At 36.8% G+C, this 19,982-nt stretch overlaps 1 protein-coding gene across 26 annotated transcripts in view; it reads left to right on the forward strand.

Moving 5' to 3' along the window:
• The first annotated feature begins 1,031 nt into the window (after window positions 1–1,031).
• Window positions 1,032–19,982, forward strand: part of epn1a (epsin 1a) — a 28,548-nt gene continuing 9,597 nt past the window's right edge. For 6 of the 26 annotated variants that reach the window (XM_087285553.1, XM_087285555.1, XM_087285569.1 and 3 more), the window contains exons 1-7: window positions 1,079–1,447; window positions 9,404–9,551; window positions 9,907–10,007; window positions 11,831–11,989; window positions 12,082–12,210; window positions 16,646–16,766; window positions 16,981–17,126. In XM_087285553.1, the coding sequence (XP_087141679.1) occupies window positions 9,939–10,007; window positions 11,831–11,989; window positions 12,082–12,210; window positions 16,646–16,766; window positions 16,981–17,126 (624 nt within the window). In that variant the 5' untranslated portion in view covers window positions 1,079–1,447; window positions 9,404–9,551; window positions 9,907–9,938. 26 annotated transcript variants of the gene reach the window in all.

The following is a 19,982-nucleotide window of genomic DNA, read 5'->3' on the forward strand; positions in this document are numbered from 1 at the left end:
CAGTGACCTTCTTGCTGTGAGTCGACAGCACTACCTTCTGCACTACTGCGTCGCCTCAAAAATTACAATTACAATTAATCACAAATTAAATTACAAAATCCAATGTCATACGTCACACATATTTTCACCAAATGAATTGGATTTGTGTATTTTTGAACTGTGTTTTGAATATACAAATTGAATTTGTGTATTTACGGATCATGTTTTGAATTAACAAGTTGGAATAATGTATTTACGAATCGTGTTTTGAATTTACAAATTGGATTTGTGTATATATATTTTTTATTTACAAATTGCATTTGCGTATTTACTAATTGTGGTTCGAATTGGCGAATTGGATTTGTGTATTCACGAATTGTGGCTGCGTCCGAAACGGCCTACTACTCAGTAGACACTGCATTTAAATTTAAACGTACTACTCAGCCATTAGAAAAGTGAGTTCTTTACAGTATGACTGTGAGAAGTATGAAGGGAATTCAGACGTACTACATTTGCCTTTTTTTTTCATGGTGCCGTGACCTGCGTCGGTTGCGTTGCTTCACTCCCATTCATGAATTCTCTTTTGAGGCATCATTAAATAGCGATCCCATCCCAGTATGTAGTTTCGGACGCAGTCTGTGTTTTAAATTTGTAAAATGGATTTGTATATTTTTGAATCATGTTTTTAATTTACAAATTGCATTTGTGTATTTACAAATTGTGTTTTGAATTCCGAATTGGATTTTTGTATTTTATTTCAATTTACGAATTGGATTGAGCATTTATGAATCGTGTTTTGTGTAATTTTTTTTATCTTATTTTGAATTTACAAATTGGATTTTGCAAATGTGAATTGTGCTGTGCATGTAGGAATGATATTTTGTAAATGTATTATTTTTGAGACTGATCTGGCACCATATCTTCATTTACTCATTGACTCTGAAACATAAAACGAACTTTCTCACTTTTTTCAAGAAATGCACAAAAAGTAAAACTACCCAAACGTCGTATCGCCACGGCTTATGAATATTCAAATCAGGGAGCGCGCAAGGGGGCGCGGTCCGTCCGGCAGCGGGGAAACGGAAGCGGAAGTGCCGCCATCTCCTCGTACCATCCGAGCAACAGCAGGGTCAGTACAGACGATATTTGGGGAAGTATTGTAGTCTATTACGTTAGTACAAGCGGTTACATGACGCGTTATTTGTTTAAATGACGAACGCGACTCGAGGGGTGATAGTCGTGAAGGAAGAGCAGCGTCGCGTCACTCTGTCACGCACACGCGCGCGTCTCTTTATGAGTTGAGTTAGCATAGCGGCGCGCTCCCGTCTCTAAATGAGTGTTTTTAATTCAGCGCCGTGACAGAAACAGCAGCGCTTCGCTTTTCTGCCGTCTTCGCTGGTAAGAACCCGCTTTCTGGTGCTCGGCTAGATGTCTGGGCGTGTTTGAGAGGCACAACAGAAGCGCAACGGTAAGTAGCCTCCGCTAGCTGATCTCAAGTGCACTTGGTAGTGATCTCTTTCTATAAGTTTGAGCTACGGAGGGCTTGTTTTGAGCTGAAGTTGCTTTTTACGAGAGTTGATTGACTGTTAGGAATGATAGAATCACATTTGTTTGGTAGCAGGGTGGAGGTTTAGAAAGGTGTGTGTGTTGATTGATAGCTTACACTGGCATCTGTACAGGCAAAGATAAACTACACAGCACTTTAACAGATCTGGTGCTTCACCAACTGTCAGATTTCACACACTATCTAAAGCAGCAGTTGTCTCTGTGAAGTTCATTGAATGTTGTTTATCTCCTTGTCAACTTGATTTGGAAACCACCTGTTGGCTCCCTGAATTCACTTTTTTTTGGAGGTTGAAGTCAAGGTCCTTAATTGACAACAGTTCATTCAGACTTTTGTACTTTGCTCTTGGCATATTCAGAGAAGCTGGCTATGGGACTGTTATCAGGTCACAGCCTTATGCAAGAGTGCTGCATATTAATACACCCTATCATGAACTACAACTTATCACCTAGTCTTTGTCTTGATTGGCTGACACTCTTTACTGGATACATTTATAGTATGTTTGCCTAAATATAATGCGACCGTGATGTGGTCAAGGGTGAAAAGATCAGCTTATGTCAGTAACTGTTTTCTTCCTGTTTAGTGCTGTGTGTTTAACTTAATATTTACCATGTGAAGCCTGACATCTGAAATTGTAGTCAGTAAAAATTAACCAGTCTTTTAAGTTAGGATGGGTTATTGAAATTTGTACGAAATCCTGAAGATGTTTGCACAACTGTTAATGTTCAGTATTACATTAGAGAGGCCTATAAAGATCATTATTTTTTTTGTGGTGAATATTACTTGTCAAACAAATATTTGTGATGAATGATTCCATTGGCTTTTATATTCAGCTTTTTATGTTGTAATGTTTTTAACCCTTTGACTGACCCTCCACCCAATTGTTTACCATGTTTTTACTGTTTTAAATAAAGTCTGTATAAGTCATTTGAAGAATGAATGTTTTAAATATTGGTACACACACACAGCATTGTTGGTTTTACAAAAGTCAAATACACATCCTGTTGCATTACTACACTTAATTGTGGTTTTATTGTTAGTTAACTTAAGTTATTTGTCGTTAAATGAGAATCTGAGATATTTTATGGCATACTTCAAAAAATAAAGATGATTTAGTATTGAAAAATGTTTGATTTTGATGATGTTTTTAAATAAATTGGTCTTACACTTCATATTTTCAAAATTTTCATAGTATCTGTATTAATTCCAGTACTTTTACCATATACCAATATATCTACCATTTTGTAGAGGCTGATATTTTATGAATTATGGGATGTGTTGAAATAAAATGCATTGACTGTGTTAACTAGCGACATTAGGAGTTAAGAAATACAATCCGGACATTTTTTTTCTTGCTAGGGGTAGTTAAAGGGTTAATTTTGTCTTGTAACGTATACCTTAATTTATGTAATTTAAAATACTAAAATCTAAATACTACAAAATTCTACATTATTTCCTAGAATTTTATTAATTTCTGAGCTAAAACGGTCTCAAATAAATTTACAAAATAAAATTCACACATCAACAACAGCATTATTTAATATTCTATTTTATATATTATCATTCAATGTTTTTAGATGTTTTTAATGCAGTAAAAAATGTTTTGAAAATTAAATATGAATTTGTTTATTTTACTTGTCAAACAAAAAGTTGTGATCAATGGTTTCATTGGCTTGTTTATATTAAATTTTTACTTTGAATTATCATAAAATATTTCTATGTGTTTTTAATGCAGTAAAAACAATATTTCAAAAAATAAATATGAATTTGTTCAGCTATAATCTTCAGCTCTCAACAAACCATAATAGAATTAGGGCTGCACAATCATTTCAGCATCGATATCGCAATGTGATCATTCGCAACAGTCACATCGCGAGTTTATGCAATGTAGAGTCTGAATTATAATTTCTAAGTGTTAATGTTTTGTGTTACATTTGAGATGCTTATCAAGATCATGATTTTTTGTGTTTGGTGAATATTACTTGTCAAACAAATGCAGTGTGTAATTTCTAATATTGTGCAGCCCTAAATGAAATGGAATGTTATGTAATATAAATTATATTATACTTAATAATATTATTATATGTGATGGAAGACCTGACTGAGTAGTATCTAATAGTAGTTATGTTCTGCCTCCACAGAAATAAAATAAGCATCTTCTCATCATGTAATTAACTGTTTAAAGACTAATAATCTTTGAAAACATGAACGTTAACTGTAAAAAATGGAGCGTTTTTAATCATAAATGCTCTATAAATGCTCTTTAACATATGCTAATCTGTTTAAAATTCATTTATTATTATTAATCATTAATTGCAACAGTCCTACTATTTGTTACATCAGGCATTTATTGATTATACATGATATATTGAGGTGATGAAAAACCTTAAGGCTGGGCAAAACAATAGACTGTGATTAATCATTAGATATTTTTATGTAGATTCTCAAAAGCTTTGAATGAGTTTTTATTCCTATAATCCATATTTTGACTGTTCATACATTCAAAATACAAAGATGGACTCAATTGTAGATAGGGCTGCTCAAAATATCACAAAATTAATGTCATCAAGACAATAATAGTATATGCAAAATATGTTTTGCAGACTTGTGATGCATCACATTTGTTTTTTTACATTGGTTGTTTATCTAAATTTGACCAATGAGATGGGGCTTACTTTCTTTATTCCCACTTCCCCAGTAGTTGCCGTTCTGCTATTGGCTGGAGCTGCCCATAAATAAAAGATTTTAAAACAGAGCTAATGAAATTAGCCTTTTTACTATGGATATGTTATAATCATTATAATAAATATTGTTATACAGTATGTATAGGGCTGGGTATCGAGTTCGATACTTTTTAAGCACCGAATCGTCTCGATACTATCGAGTATCGAAAAAATCATTTTTGTTCGGTACCAAATTTCGATACCCAAGGGTATAATCTTGTCAACGTGCCCGGATCAAATGCTGGTAATTGGCTGCAGCGAGACAGTCTTGAAAATCAAAAGTTTACGGCGGTTACGCCCACTCGCTCAGAGCTTGTCAAATGTGAGGCTGTAATGCGTACACTACACTTTAAAGCATTTTTGCATTGTTTGACTGTAAGAAGATCGGCACACTCATCATAATAACGTGCCCACCACAAGCATCGTCCTCCGTGACTGATGAGGATTAAAGCGCGATGGCTGGGGCTCCGAAGAGTAAACAGAGCAGACATAAGCGCAAGTTGACAGCCCTTTTCCACCTCCTCTGCCTCAAAATCATTTTAAAGTTGGGCGAACTTCTTGTTGTAACTTTTGCTTTTTGTCGTTAATAATACACGCACTGCAGGCTACACAGAGCAACTTTATTATTCTCTCCAACACCAGTGCGCACACACATAAGGATTCATTGCCATACCATTACATAAACTGCGTGGAGGTAAATCAGGACTTACCAATTCATTGCTGAAACAACACTTTGCATATTTCACAGTGGCTAGTGTGGCACAGACAGCAGAACTCGCCAAACAGATCATCTTTTGACGCTCATAAACAGTCATAAAGTCCTCGTGCTGCAGGAATTTTGAGGTTGCTGAAGGTGCGCAGCTGTCGTGCAGTGAGGGGTTTGCGTCTTCAATAAACTACGACAGTTTGCGTTTACTGAGCAGTTAATAAATCCATATGAAACAGTCCCTTAAAAGTCATGTCTCGCCTTCAGTTTCGGGGTTAGGTGCGTTTTGCACAATTCCGATTTGTTGCCTATATCAGATTTTTTTGCTTGTCCGTTTACACGTTCATTTAAGCCCTGCACACAAGTGTACCGCGCTCTGGCACAATGATAGTGTGAGTACAACTTAAATAAACGTGTAAACGGACAAGCAAAAAAAATCTGATATAGGCAACAAATCGGAATTGGGCATCAAGACCTGACAGTGTAAACGGGGTTTGTGTATCTTATTTAAATGTCTTTATCCTTGGCTGCATTAACAGTTTAGCTTTCATGTTTTCTTCACATTAATGCCATAGTCTCTGCTCCTGCTGAAAGATGAATGCCACAGGATTGTTAATTTTATTGTTAAAAGGTTTGCTGCCTTTTTCTACTGTGGAGAAAGATTAGATTTACTGGATATGCATTTTTCAATGCTCATTAAAGGAACCAAAAACTGTCTAAATAAGTCCATGTGATATAAGTGGTTCAATCATAATTATATGAAGCTGCGAGAATACTCCTGTGTGCAAAGTAAACAAAAATAACTTTATTCATTGATTTATCTATGGGAGGATCAGAAAGCTCTTGGATTAAATCCAAAATATCTTCATTTGAAGATAATGACAGAATTTAAATTTTTGGGTGAACTAAATCTTCAAGCTGCACTAAGCCTCACAAAGACTTAAAATTGATCGACTTAAAACTGTTTGAACTTTATAAAAACTGTTTGCACTAATATATTGTGTTAACTAAACTTCATTTTGTGCTTTTGTTCCTTTGTTTATTGGTCTTAAAGATAAGCCTGCTGTAAAAAGTGTCCCAAACATCCTGAAAAAATAAAACCAAAGTTTCTCAGAGATTATGAATTATTTAATCTTGTTAAAATGTATTTCTTAAAATAAAAGTATCGAAAAAAGTATCGTTCGGAACCGGTATCGAATTCAGGTTATCGATATCGGTATCGAAAATTTTGGAACGATACCCAGCCCTATATATGTAAATACTTAACAACCAACAGTGATTATTTTCCCAGTGTTATACAGTCCTAATTTTAACAATAAACTAAAAGAGTTCAATAGATGCTTTTAATTTCTTTCCATTAATTCACCATTAGTAAACGGATGTTCACTTTTCAATTTTATAGATATCAATAGCTTTTGTATTGAATCTGTATCCACTGGATCGAGTCATTGATTGAAGAAAAAATGTCCTACGTTCCTAAAATAATGTTGCATCTTGTTTGATGCTGGCTTTTTTATATGAAGCAATTAACATAATAAAACATGTATGTAATGTAAACTTAAGTCAAGTTAATATAAATTGCTTAATCTTGATGTTTACCTTGAAATATTCACAGCAATGTACATTTTCCCTATGTATGCATTTTAGGGTTTTCACGATACTGGAATAAAAATTTTTAAAAAAAATGTAAATATCCTACAAACATTTGAGTGCTGATAGGCACGTTCTTAAAGGGTCACGAAACACCCCTTTTTCAGCAGGGTGTTTTCACACCTCTAGTTTGGAAAATGTCAGGACAGTGGGTGTGTCCAGCTCTGTTTAGGTGGGAGTGTCAGGAGAGGGAAAAGTAAAAGGTTTTGCATAAAAACGGGAGTTTACGTTTGGGCATGCGCTGATTATCACAGAGGCAAAACAAACACAGACGCAGGGGAGAAACACTGTGTTTACATGGGCATCAGTAATCGAATTATTTGCCAAATTTTAATTTGTGGACTTTAACTGCAGTTTGGCACTTTCAATTAGGAACATTTCATGCATGCCCCTTGTGACAAAAGAAATATTGCATGCGAGTAACTGCTGGAAGAGTGCAGTTTTAAAGGAATGTTTGATACTGCACAGCGAATGGGAGAAAAAGAAACTCTGCATTTCTCAGTAACTTAGATGCACTCGGTAGGTCGCGTCAGAAAGCCGTGTGTGTATATAGACTATCCTGTAACAAAATGGGGCGAAAATTCTACATGACGGTAATAGTTTGATTGAGTTGTTTACACGTTTACACCCGGAGAGCAGCATTTATGACTCGCACATGAATCCAACTGGGCTCTCATAGAGGGAAATAAAAACAAAACCTTCGTTGCAGTACAAACGCAACACTAATGACCTGTCTCCAAACAATTCTTTTTCCACTTGTTTTGCCAAATGCCAACACATCGTGGCGTCAATCTGCCGTCTAAACACTGTAAAACAGTCTTCATACACAATAGAGCACGCTGATTGGTTTGAACCAAGTCTTTCTCATGAATTAATGTTTTAAAATTTTGGTGTTTTGTGACTCTTTAAACACCACTTATTTGCCATTGTGTTCACCTGCTCAACAGAAATGACTGTGACTGACCATGAAGCTCATCAGTTCACCAAACTCACCTCTGTTACAGCTGTTAACCACAATATGGAAAGCGATAGATCAGCAGATCACTTGTATGTCAGCTTATTGACAAAGCAGCTGATTGATGTGACTTTGAAATGCTTAAGTGTCCCTGTATCTGGGGTTACACTCAGTAAACAGCAGAGAGATTGGTAAACTGATGACCTTCACAGCCAATCACAGTCATGGATTGGCTGTGGCAAATCAGAACGTGCTCAATATCGCTCAAATGTTAGAAAATGTTAAAATATATATCTGTGGCCTAAAAACCATCATGTTTAGACGTGTAGTTCTGTTTTTTTATATTTCGTTTGGTCTGGAGTTTGGATTGTAACATTTGGTTAACATTCATATCTTGATTTTTAAGATGTTCTGTCCTTTTTGAGGTCTTGTGTTATTGTGTTCTGTTTTTGATTTTTTTTTCTTAGATCCTTGTGTTGCTTTTAGAGCTGTGAACCTACACTAGCTTCACGGTTCGGTTAGGATTATCATGTCATCGATTCGGTTCAATTCGATATTTCGGTGCATTGACGGTGCTTTCCATACACAGTTTTATATTTTCTTCACAGCAGCAGTCCTTGTATTAAATGTATGAATATATTTATATTTATATATTATTTTTAATACAATTTTGTCATTTAATACAAACAGTTAGATATATAAACTGTAACTTTAAACAAAACGAGCATTAAGCAAATAATATAAACAAATATAAATATCCAGCTCACTTTCTGATCCTTGTCTAGTTGTCTTGCACCTCTTTGATTGGTCACACCCTCAACAAAAACGGTTGCGATTGGCTCTTGTGCGATCTCACAGTGTGTGTGTGTGTGTGTGTGTGTGTGTGTGTGTGAGCGAGAGAAAGAGAGAGAGAAATGGAGTCCTTTCATTCTCTCTATCTCAGTGAGATAGGGGCTTTTGTTGTATATGTCAGTGAAAGACTGATCCAGCAAACACACACAGTGAAATTGTGCACAGTTTATGAGTTTTAAGTAGTTAGAGTGTTGTAAATACTCGCGATCGCCTTCCTCGCGACAGAGCGCATATGAGGTAAATGACGTCAGTAATAACCGGTTATGATTATTACTGAACCGATATTGAATTGTCCGCGTCTGCATCGCGGTGCACCGAAGAAACGATTAATTTTGACACCCCTAGTTGCTTTCATATTTCTATCATGCTACTACAGCGTTGGACTGAAAACTGAAATCCTTGTTTTCAGGGGTCTCTGTCAGATAGTTTTGTGTGCACACTTTTTTCTAAAATTAAATGAATTTACAAAGCTATAACATCAGGGTTTGCTTAAATTGAACCACACAAGCCAAGTGTAAACGTCACTAAAGTATGGATTACCCATCAGAGAGCTGAATTCAAGCTTGTGTACAACAGAGTACAACAAGTTTGTGTACATCAGATTCAGAAAAGTTTGATCATGCTAACTAATGTTTTAGGAATCGGTGTATTATACTTAATTCACAAGGCTTCATATGGTTAAAATGTGCCTGTGTGAGTTTTGATGTTGATTTAAAATAATTAAAATGGTCTGGTTCGTACATCACAGCAGGTGCAAAGCTTCAGTAGTTTGTTTCTCTCAGCGTACACCTATCTGATGTTACAGATGAGTAATGTGCTCTGCCTTCAGGCACTGGCCACTTTTAATGTGTGTGTACTCTATTGTGAAAGAGCAGAATTGAATGTTCTATTGTGTGTTTAAGCCTCCACAGTGCTGCACCAGCTTTCATCCCTGTATATTGTACCTCCTGTCTAAACCTCTGTTCTTCTCGCAGTTATTTCACCCCACATCTGTGCTTCCTGGCCCTCATGTGGCGGCCGTGCGGAGGTTTGGAAGAGTGGACAGGCTAAACTGAAAGACCCCGACCTGAACACGTGCACAGAGAGAGAGCGAGAGGGGGGGAGAGAGACCGACACTCCCAGGTATAATATACTTCCTGGAGCCACACTCTCACGCCATCAGATGCTCTTGTGTACATGATTATTTAGGCTGGGGAATTCCTGCGGCTGCGCTCACATGGTTACAGTGGGTGCACGGTACTAGGGACACTAGCATGTTTTGTTTGTATTTTTTATTGATATAAATATGGATGGAGTCTGAATAGCAGGCAAAGTAATTATTTTGTGTCCTGCTAGAACCTCCTGGTCTTTCTTACAAATGTGTTTGTATGACTGAATCTCGGAGCCTTTACACTCCCATTTGAAAAATGTGCAGCCTTTGTTTGCTTTGTACATGTCCATATTAGTGTTTTATTGACATGGTTTTACAATGTCCCAGATTTTGCAGAACCTGATAGCCAGCCTGTTGCCATGTCGACATCATCGCTGAGGCGACAAGTCAAGAACATTGTTCACAATTACTCAGAGGCGGAGATAAAGGTTAGACTTTTACCTTTGTAACCATGCTTTCGTTTTCTCTCTTACTCTTTTCAGACTTTTTTCCGTTCCTTCTTGGCCTTGAAACACTCTTCTTATTCATCATAAGTCTGTTATAGTTGCAGATAAATGTTTTGTCCTCCTGCCCTTCATTTGTTCTGTGAATGAAACTGCAGTGTCATACAAAAGGAGCAGCAAGTCATTCATTTTTTTTTTTATCAGTTATTTCATTTTTGAAAGCTACTAAACACCAAATCTCTTCAAGAATTTCTTGCCTCTGTAGCATGTTTTCTGTTTGGATTTACAACCTAAAGAGTAAAAGTGCCATCGCACTGTTGTGTTAGGTAGCATTCATTCAGGAATCTGCATGAACAAGAGGTTTGTGTGATGGAGAAAAGGTTTTCTATGCAGATTTAGATGTTAAGTTGGCCATGCAAGTTCACTGTAATGGCCTGCAGACAACATATCAGTTTGAAAGTGATTTGTGTGCCATGTGCATTGCTGCACTTTTGACATTGGACACTTTTTGATGTCAAATTGACACACAATCTTACTAATGTTACAGAATCTTAAGGTTAAATTTGGAATTTCATATCACTCTACTGTTGTTTAATGAGCATGTAATCACGAAAGAAGATTATTGGTCAGGATATGACCAAACACACTGTGGGATAATATATTTAGTAAGCCTTTTTAAACAATGTTCATTGAACCAGTGTTAATTTTGACAGCAAATTTTGAGTTTTAGTCGTAGTCTTTTGACTAAAATTCCATTTTAGTTTAAGTCTTATTTTAGTCTTCAGAATCATTTTAGAGTAAGTCTAGTTTTAATCAACTACATTTCATAAGATTTTAGTCAACTAAATCTACTCTAGTTTAGTTGACTATAAAATATTTGGTTTTAGGTTACCGGTGATCAGTTCTGCGCAGATTTTCACATCTCAAAGAGTAAGGTCTTTCTGCAGACTGCAAGACAGGAGAGTAACATGAAGGGGCCTTGGAGGCGTAACTTGTAGTAGAGGCGTAACTTAAAGTTATGGAGACATGCAAAAAGTATGTTGTCAACAAGATGGTGCTGTACATCAGTTATTAAAGTCTACACCTACTCCACATCTAAACCCAACCATCACAGTTATTACGTCTATACCTACCATAACCCTAAACCCAACCATCATAGTTATTAATGTCTACACCTTCCCTAACCCTAAACATCTCAGTTCAGTACAGCCGTGAGTTGCGGAGGCTTTCATTCTTGACGTGCTCGTCATTGTACTGTTATTTGCAACCACCGGAAACCACGCCAAGTAGGCTAACTGTCGTGACAAAACCAATGAAGAAATCAGCAAGTGGAGTTGAATGGTGGAGTTGCTAAATGAATTAATATAATAGTATATTAAATGAATTGGTTGGGTATACATTTGGAGAAAGCTCATGAAAACCGTTGCTGAAAATGTTCTCTGGTTAGTGTTTCCACCGTCTTGCCAACAACATCTCATTGTGACATCTCGCATGGTCAATGGGACCTTGATAACTACAAGTTACGTCCCTTCATCTTACACCCCATCTTGCAGTCTGCAGACAGATACACTTGATCTCAAACAAGCCTTGTTACTTTTCAAATGTGCGTGTGTGCATCATGCATCACACACCAAGATTAATTCTGATTGGATATTTACTAAAATGCGTCCCCAATCACATTCTCGTCTCATTTTTAATAGTTAACGAAAATGTCAGTATATTTTTATTATAGTTGTCTTCATCATCACATTATGAAACAAATGTCATCGTAATTTTCACTTCATTGAACTTTTTAAAATTTTCTCCAGGTAAGGGAAGCAACTTCTAATGATCCATGGGGTCCCTCAAGTTCTCTGATGTCAGAGATCGCTGACCTGACATACAATGTAGTGGCCTTCTCAGAGATTATGAGCATGGTCTGGAAGAGACTCAATGACCATGGGAAAAACTGGAGACATGTATATAAAGTATGTTTGGTGGCATCACCCTTTCTAATGGCATATGTGCTCTATGTAAGCAATATAATCTGATTATATTTTATACTCTCGCTCTTTCTCAGGCTATGACACTGATGGAGTATCTGATAAAGACGGGTTCAGAGCGGGTAGCACAGCAATGCAGGGAAAACATCTACGCCGTTCAAACGCTTAAAGACTTCCAGTACATAGACAGAGACGGCAAAGACCAGGTACACAAAATGCAAAGCTATATTTACACACGCATGCAAATAAAATGTTATCTCTTTCAGTAAGGAAGTAAAAGTAGAACTCTCAGGGTTAGTTTTGAAGTGTCCTTCAACAAGGGTTTGATATGTGATTCACACACTACAACAACCTCTTCCTCAAGGTCTCCATGTGCAGTCAACTCAAACACTGTGACTTTCAATCAAGGTCTTTCTCCCACTCCCACTTAAAGCACAATCACATCATCTCAGTCTTCAACCCCCACTAGGTTTTGTTGCATTTTACTCAATTGAAATTTTTTTTAACATTGTGATCTCTCCACTATTTCCAGTTCTCGCCATTTAATTATTAATTCAGATGCTAGACAAATGAGCTATTAAACCTGTAAACCAGGGCTGTGCAAGTAGTTGAAATTCAATTTCAATTCTTGGGCTCCTGCGATTTAAGAAAAAACATTAATCAAGATAAAATGATTACTGCATAGTGTTCTGACCCTTTTCCAAGCATTCTCCATTTGTTCCTCTGCAAAGTTTCAAATGAGTAAAATTAGATAACATGAATTTTGCAGCACAGGACTTGCTTCATTTAAGTGTATCCGATTCGTTTATGCTATTAAAAGCACAAAAGAGAACTTGTGCCATTCTGTGCTTGCACTCAGCCTTACATAGTCATCTTTTAGATTAAGGTGCTCGCCTAAATGGTCCAATGAGCAAAAACATGTCAAAACACTTGATGATCATTCACATTAAACCTTAAAAGAGTTCAGAGTGAAAAAGCATGAGTAACTATTAATCGGAACTGCACGGCACTTAAAAAGTGACAGCAGAAATATTCCTGCTGCCCACTGTGTTAGCTATATTAATCAAATAAGAAAAGACAATGACAAAATCACTCACTGCTCTTGGCTGACAGAGTTTCGTAGCTTTAGTAAGAAACAAATCAAGTGTTTTTCATACTGTGAAGATGCTTAAAGCACAGATAGTTCTATCTGTATATTTTTATTCTACTGTATTTTGTAATTATTTTGCTTTTTTTTTTGCATTATTAAGAACTAAAATGTCTTGATCTTTGAAATTGATAGCTGTGATAGCAACCTTAATTACAGGGGGAAAAATGTATGTTTATTTTAGTTTAAATTGTAATTGAGGTGTGTGTTGCCTTAGTATGGAAGCATATGAGTAGCATAATTCAATTCAAAATGTAATATGCAAAATGGCAATGCAATATGTTAAATGGCAATGTGTTTCTGTATTTGAATTTGCATTTTCCAAGACATATGAGCAATGTTTGGTGCAGAATGAAAATGTAAATTAAATGACATTGTTTGCATTTCTTATTTCAAACACTGTTTTAATATGTAAATTGTATCCACATTTTAAAGCTTCATAAGTAGCAAAATTAAATTGAAAATGCTAAACACAAACTGAATTTGATGTGAATAAAGTACAAGCAGAAACTGTAGCAAAATGATCATTTAAATGTTATTTGTCCTAAATGCATTTACGCTCGGGTCTAGAAAGCGCAGGATTACATTTTCAGCATAACAGCATGGGATGTGTGTAGCAAAATTAATTTTGAAATGTAATATGCAAAACGATAATACAATATGTAAAAGGCAGTGTATTTCTGCATTTCAGTTAGCATTTTCCAAGACATATGTGCAATGTTTGCTGCAGAATGAAAATGAAAATGAAAAAAAACATAATGCATTTTCATTTAACACATCGCGACGAATAAAAGCCAATTTGAAATTGAAAATGCATTCTGGCCTGGCCACGCCCACAGACGGCCACCGTTGCTGCAAGGCGGGTTTTAGGTTATGTCGTCACAGCTGCTGCGAGGACTATTTGGGACATTTGGCAGCATAAACATGACGAAGTCTGTTCCTCAGCGGCTTCGTGAAGCTGCACGAGCCCTCGAGCGTGAACTGGGAAATACTTTAGAAAACCAATCACCTCCTAGCTCAGTAAACTTGGCTTAAGGTTTGATATTCACGCACGCAGTTTTAGGGATCATCTGCAAATTACATCGACAGAACCTAAAGGGGCTTTAGCTGATGTGTCCTGTATGCTTATGACAAGAGCTATTGCCTATTTCTGCATTGTATGTACCATATAGTTAGAGGTATAGTAGCTTTGCTACCTGTATTAAATCAGTCTGGCCTCTAACCATTTATTGGAATCTCCTCAATTTTTTTCTGCTTTGCGTTACTGTGCGTTTTGGTTCTGTTGATGTAAATCGCAGATGATCCCTAAAACTGCGTGCGCGAATATCAAACCTAAGGCCAAGTTTACTGAGCTAGGAGGTGATTGGTTTTCTAAAGTATTTCCCAGTTCACGCTCGAGGGCTCGTGCAGCTTCACGAAGCCGCTGAGGAACAGACTTCGTCATGTTTATGCTGCCAAATGTCCCAAATAGTCCTCGCAGCAGCTGTGACGACATAACCTAAAACCCGCCTTGCAGCAACGGTGGCCGTCTGTGGGCGTGGCCAGGCCAGAATGCATTTTCAATTTCAAATTGGCTTTCATTCGTCGCGATGTGTTAAATGAAAATGCATTATGTTTTTTTTCATTTTCATTTTCATTCTGCAGCAAACATTGCACATATGTCTTGGAAAATGCTAACTGAAATGCAGAAATACACTGCCTTTTACATATTGTATTATCGTTTTGCATATTACATTTCAAAATTAATTTTGCTACACACATCCCATGCTGTTATGCTGAAAATGTAATCCTGCGCTTTCTAGACGCGAGCGTAAATGCATTTAGGACAAATAACATTTAAATGATCATTTTGCTACAGTTTCTGCTTGTACTTTATTCACATCAAATTCAGTTTGTGTTTAGCATTTTCAATTTAATTTTGCTACTTATGAAGCTTTAAAATGTGGATACAATTTACATATTAAAACAGTGTTTGAAATGAGAAATGCAAACAATGTCATTTAATTTACATTTTCATTCTGCACCAAACATTGCTCATATGTCTTGGAAAATGCAAATTCAAATACAGAAATACATTGCCATTTAACATATTGCATTGCCATTTTGCATATTACATTTTGAATTGAATTATGCTACTCGTATGCTTCCATACCTTAGTGTCCTACTTGTGACTATATTAAGGGTGCTTTCACACTTGGTTCAATTGCCTGGACCGTACCCAAATTCGATTGCCCTCCCCCTTGCCTCCTCCTCGGTTGGTTTGTGGTCACACTGTCATTTTTCCTTCTGAACCCCGGTACGCTTGCATCATCGAGCTGTTGTTTCGTTTACGGCAGTTGCTAGGTGACGGTCATGAAAGCATGCAGTGAATTAAAAAGACGTCCGCACATCGAACATACAGAAAGTGAGTCGTGTCCATCTGCCGCAAAAATATTATAAACATTCAGAACATCACACAGTGTCTGCAGAAGCTGTGTTTGGAGGAGACAAGCAGACATCATCGTGCATCACTGTGTTTGCCCTGGCTCAGGCTCGCGTGTCACCAAGGAACGAAACGTGACACACACACACATACACACACACAAACGAACGTTATAAAAACGATAGTTTGTTGTACGGTTGGTGGTTCACTTCTGTTATTTGGTACGATTGCTTTCACATCAGAAGAGGACCATACCAAATTTCGAATGAACCGTACCCCACACCACCTCTTTCAGGTGGACTTGGGTACGGTTCACCGGTGTGCAGCCAAGTTCAGAAGACACGTTCACACTAGCTAAACGTACCGCACTATGAGGTCAAATGAACCCAGGTGCAGACCAAAAGTGCTAGTGTAAAAGCAACCTAAGCCACATCGCACTGCTACAAGAGTGATATTGTGTTTATACAGCAGTTTGACGGCATAATAGTGTGTATAAAAAAGAAAATCAAACACGGGAGAGTCTCAAAACTCTTGTTTTACGAGGAACTACTTCCTTCCGCCATTCCTTCACATCTGCAGCTATATCAGAACAGCGACATTTAAAATAGGCACTATTCTTATAAATAAACTGCATAGTTGCAATCTTACATTGGAATCTTACAAAAACAACTACATTCTCGACTAAAAAAAAACTCAAAAGTACATTATGTTGTCCAACAGCAGCAATATTTGTCAAACTGTAGAGTGTTCTCTGCTTGTCATTGTATGTGGGCAGAGTAATACACAAGGGTGAAGGATTAAGAGGCTGGACGAGTGCTGTTATTTGCAGAGTATTTCACGGCTATCAGTCAATCAGATTTAGGAGTCAGAGAGAACTGCTGTGTGTGCCTGCGTGCGATCGATCTCAAATCCTTTCTGGTTACATGGCCCACTGACAATAGTTTTAAATAATTATTACAAATTTGACTGAAATAATTATGATTAAGATTTTTTTTTCTATTATTAAGCAGCTGTAGTAAGAACACAAAACAAGCTGGGTTAGATAAACACACACTCTCTGTGTGTCTTTTAGGGTGTGAATGTACGGGAAAAGGCCAAGCAACTGGTGACTCTGCTAAAAGACGAGGAGAGGCTACGAGAGGAGAGGATCCATGCACTCAAGACCAAAGAGAAGATGGCACAGACCAGCAGTGGTAAGAACTAGAAGTGCATTGCAGTAGGAGGGGCTTATGCAGGGGTCAGGACGGACACTCAGAGACATTCCCTTATAAACACTCTTGAGTGCTCTTCGCAGCGTTGGCCAAGTATGGAGCCTGGCAAGCTTTTGGATCTGGAAGCACTTTTAGGGACCAGTACTCCACCATCTATTGATGCATCATAATGGCTATCATTTGACTCCTTCCTTAGCATCTTCGGCCCCTTCTGCTCCTGCTTTAGGGGGAGGAGGAGTGCACTCGGGAGCAGACTCTGATCAGGCGTGGCCCCAGAGCTCCGGTGAGGAGGACCTGCAGCTCCAGCTGGCACTGGCCATGAGCAAGGAGGAGGCGGAGCAGGTAAAGTCTCAGCCAATCAGCAATTAGGTTCAGGCTGCAGGTAACATGTAGTACTGACGTGGTTCAGAGTCTGAGGAAGATGATAGTTGTTCTACTAGAAGTGCATTTTTAAGAGACCTAAATGTATAGGATGCTATACAGTTAGTTGGTTGTTTGTACAAAATAAACGCATCCTTTTAGTCCTAAGGGTGTTGTTCATTTTGCGTATTGCCCAGTTGACTGTACAGTATCCTGTTTATTACATGGCTACTTACCAAATAAATACATTACATTAATTTGAGTTTTTTTTGTAAGGAAAGAAGAGACCGTGCTGTGATAAGGTAATTTCTTTGTTTGGGACAGTAATTACACAAACATGCTGAAGAAGACAATGGCAAGATTGACAACGTAAAATGTTATCTAGAGAGATGTAGAATAAATTGCTCTAATGGGCTATGTAACTTGTAAAGTATATTGTAAAATAACTCATTTTAGAACATAAAATTGAAATATCTTACATTTGTATAGCAATACAATAACTGTAGCTTCTCAATTAGAGGTCAACTGCAAGAGTTTATTTTCTGCCTCGAGTTGGATAAATAGTAGTAATATTTAACTGGCATTCAACTCAAACATTATATATATTTGTAAATTACATATTTTTATGTTTGCATTTGTATTTTTAATATTGTATAACATTACATTAATATTGTCTACTTGTTACAGTAAAGGATTATTGTATTTATATAATACTAATAATCATTTAAAAAATAAAGGAAAGCCACTTTCCACTGCATAGTACAATTCAGCTCACTTGGCATGGCTTGCTGTTCCACTGTAGTTCAGTTCCACTGCAAAATGGGTGGCATAATGCATATATTACTATAGTTGTACCACCTCTACCAACACGACGTCTTTCTAGTTGCTGCACCTAGCTCTCGCAGAATTTGTTTTATGTGTACTAGGGATGTAACTTTTCACCGTGAGCTGATTGAAAATCGAAAAACTCGCTTTAGCTGCACATCAGTGGCGAGCAAGAGGTGGGGCGGCAGAGTAAAATGACAGTGGCGAAGTGCACCAGATGAAACACAAACTATGTGCAAATACTGCAAAAAGACGTTTACTTTCACTAATAGAACAACGGATATGATGCACATAAACCATCAGTGCAGTGAAAAACTACTATCACAGATGTCTATACGCAAAAAAACTATTAGAAAGGTAAATCTCGTGGACCAGATGATTTTGCAGCTCCGCTTGCTCCAACGAGTGCTACGGAGATCACATGGTGCATCAGTGTTTTCATAGCGAAAGTGTGAAGATGTTTTTCAGACTGAAAGTGAAAGTTGTTCTTCTATACAGAAGCAGGTATTTGATTATTTTTACCCTCTCCTTTTTAAATCAGTGTATGCATATTTTTAATTATTTGCTTATTATTGAATATTTAAACATGTTCAAGAGCATCTCTTAAGTTTATCACACTGATACTTAAGCTAATTAATTATACAAGGAATGTTAATTATTTACCTTCATAATCATGTTCAGCTACCGCCTCTATCCTACTATATAATTAGTAATTTTATAATCAGTATTTTATGCCAGTGGCAAGACCCCTGGAGCAGAGGGCCCATTGACCACCACTGTACACACTGCTCTCTGGTTTAGGAAAGGCTTACCTCTCCACACCAGCCATCTCAGTCCCCAGCGAAAGAGTTTTTTCATTAGCAGGGGACATTGTAAATGTGTAAAGACATCAGCTTATGCCAGAAAACAGATATGCTGATGTTTCTTTAAAAAAATGTAAAATCCCAGCACAGTCACAGTTTTAGTTTGTTTATATTAATGAGTCTTCCTTAGTTTCTATTATTGTTTTTTTGTTTGTTTTTAAAATAGCAATTTAGTTATGGCAGAAAAAATATTATTTTGCTGCATTTAAAAGAAAACAAAATGAAAAAGCTTTTCACCTTAAATTTGTTTCAAATAATAAAACGTGACTGAATTGTGGGATTAGTATTGTGAATCGTATTGAATCGTTAGTTAGGTGAATCGTTAAATTCCTAATAGCTACCAATGGCCTGTGTCATCATATCAATTTACCCTTCCATTTTGTTGCGATTCTCCTGTATTTTACCATAAGGTTTAAATCTTTTCCTGTATTTTTAATCTTTCAATAGAAAGTGGCAGTAACAACTACATTAAGCAATACTCTAAAATTTGTTTTAGAATGAGTAGTTGTTACATTACTTGTAAACCAGTGGAATTCTGCTGTAAAGTTGTTCTGGTAATTTTACTGCACCTTACAGGTATTACTGTGTTAAAGAGGCTAAAAAGAAAACCCCTGCACTGTGTCTGCTTACCATCAAATCGCTATTTTAAGTTCTTTGAAACTAGGGGTGTGTGATATGAATGTTTTGGCCAACAGTTGTTTCCACAATCTGCTTTTAAAGAAATATCATAGTATTTTTTTAAAGCACACATTGTACCAAATGCAATTCTGGCTCAAACTATGTCTCAATATACTGTAATAGACTAAACATGCTGCCGAATTTTAATTTTTAATATTTGCTCACATTGATGTCATCCCAAATCTGTATTAATTTCTATTTTGTGCCAAACACAAGAGAAGATATTTTGAATAATGTGGGTGACCAAACAGATGTTGACTGTGATAGTAGGAAGAAAAACAATAAGTCAGTGGGGACCAGCAAATTTCTTCAAAATAACTTGTTTTTTTTTTTAAAAGAAAAGGTTTAAAACAACCTAAGAGTAAATGACGGCAGAATATTCATTCAGTTTCTTGAATGCTACTGATAATAAACCTACTGTACCACCTATTTTACGTCTAATTTGTAATCAAAGATCAACTGAGGAAGAAAA

The sequence above is a fragment of the Danio rerio genome, chromosome 16, assembly GCF_052040795.2.
Source record: "Danio rerio strain M-AB ecotype USA chromosome 16, GRCz13ab, whole genome shotgun sequence".
In the NCBI taxonomy this organism is placed as follows: Eukaryota; Metazoa; Chordata; class Actinopteri; order Cypriniformes; family Danionidae; genus Danio; species Danio rerio.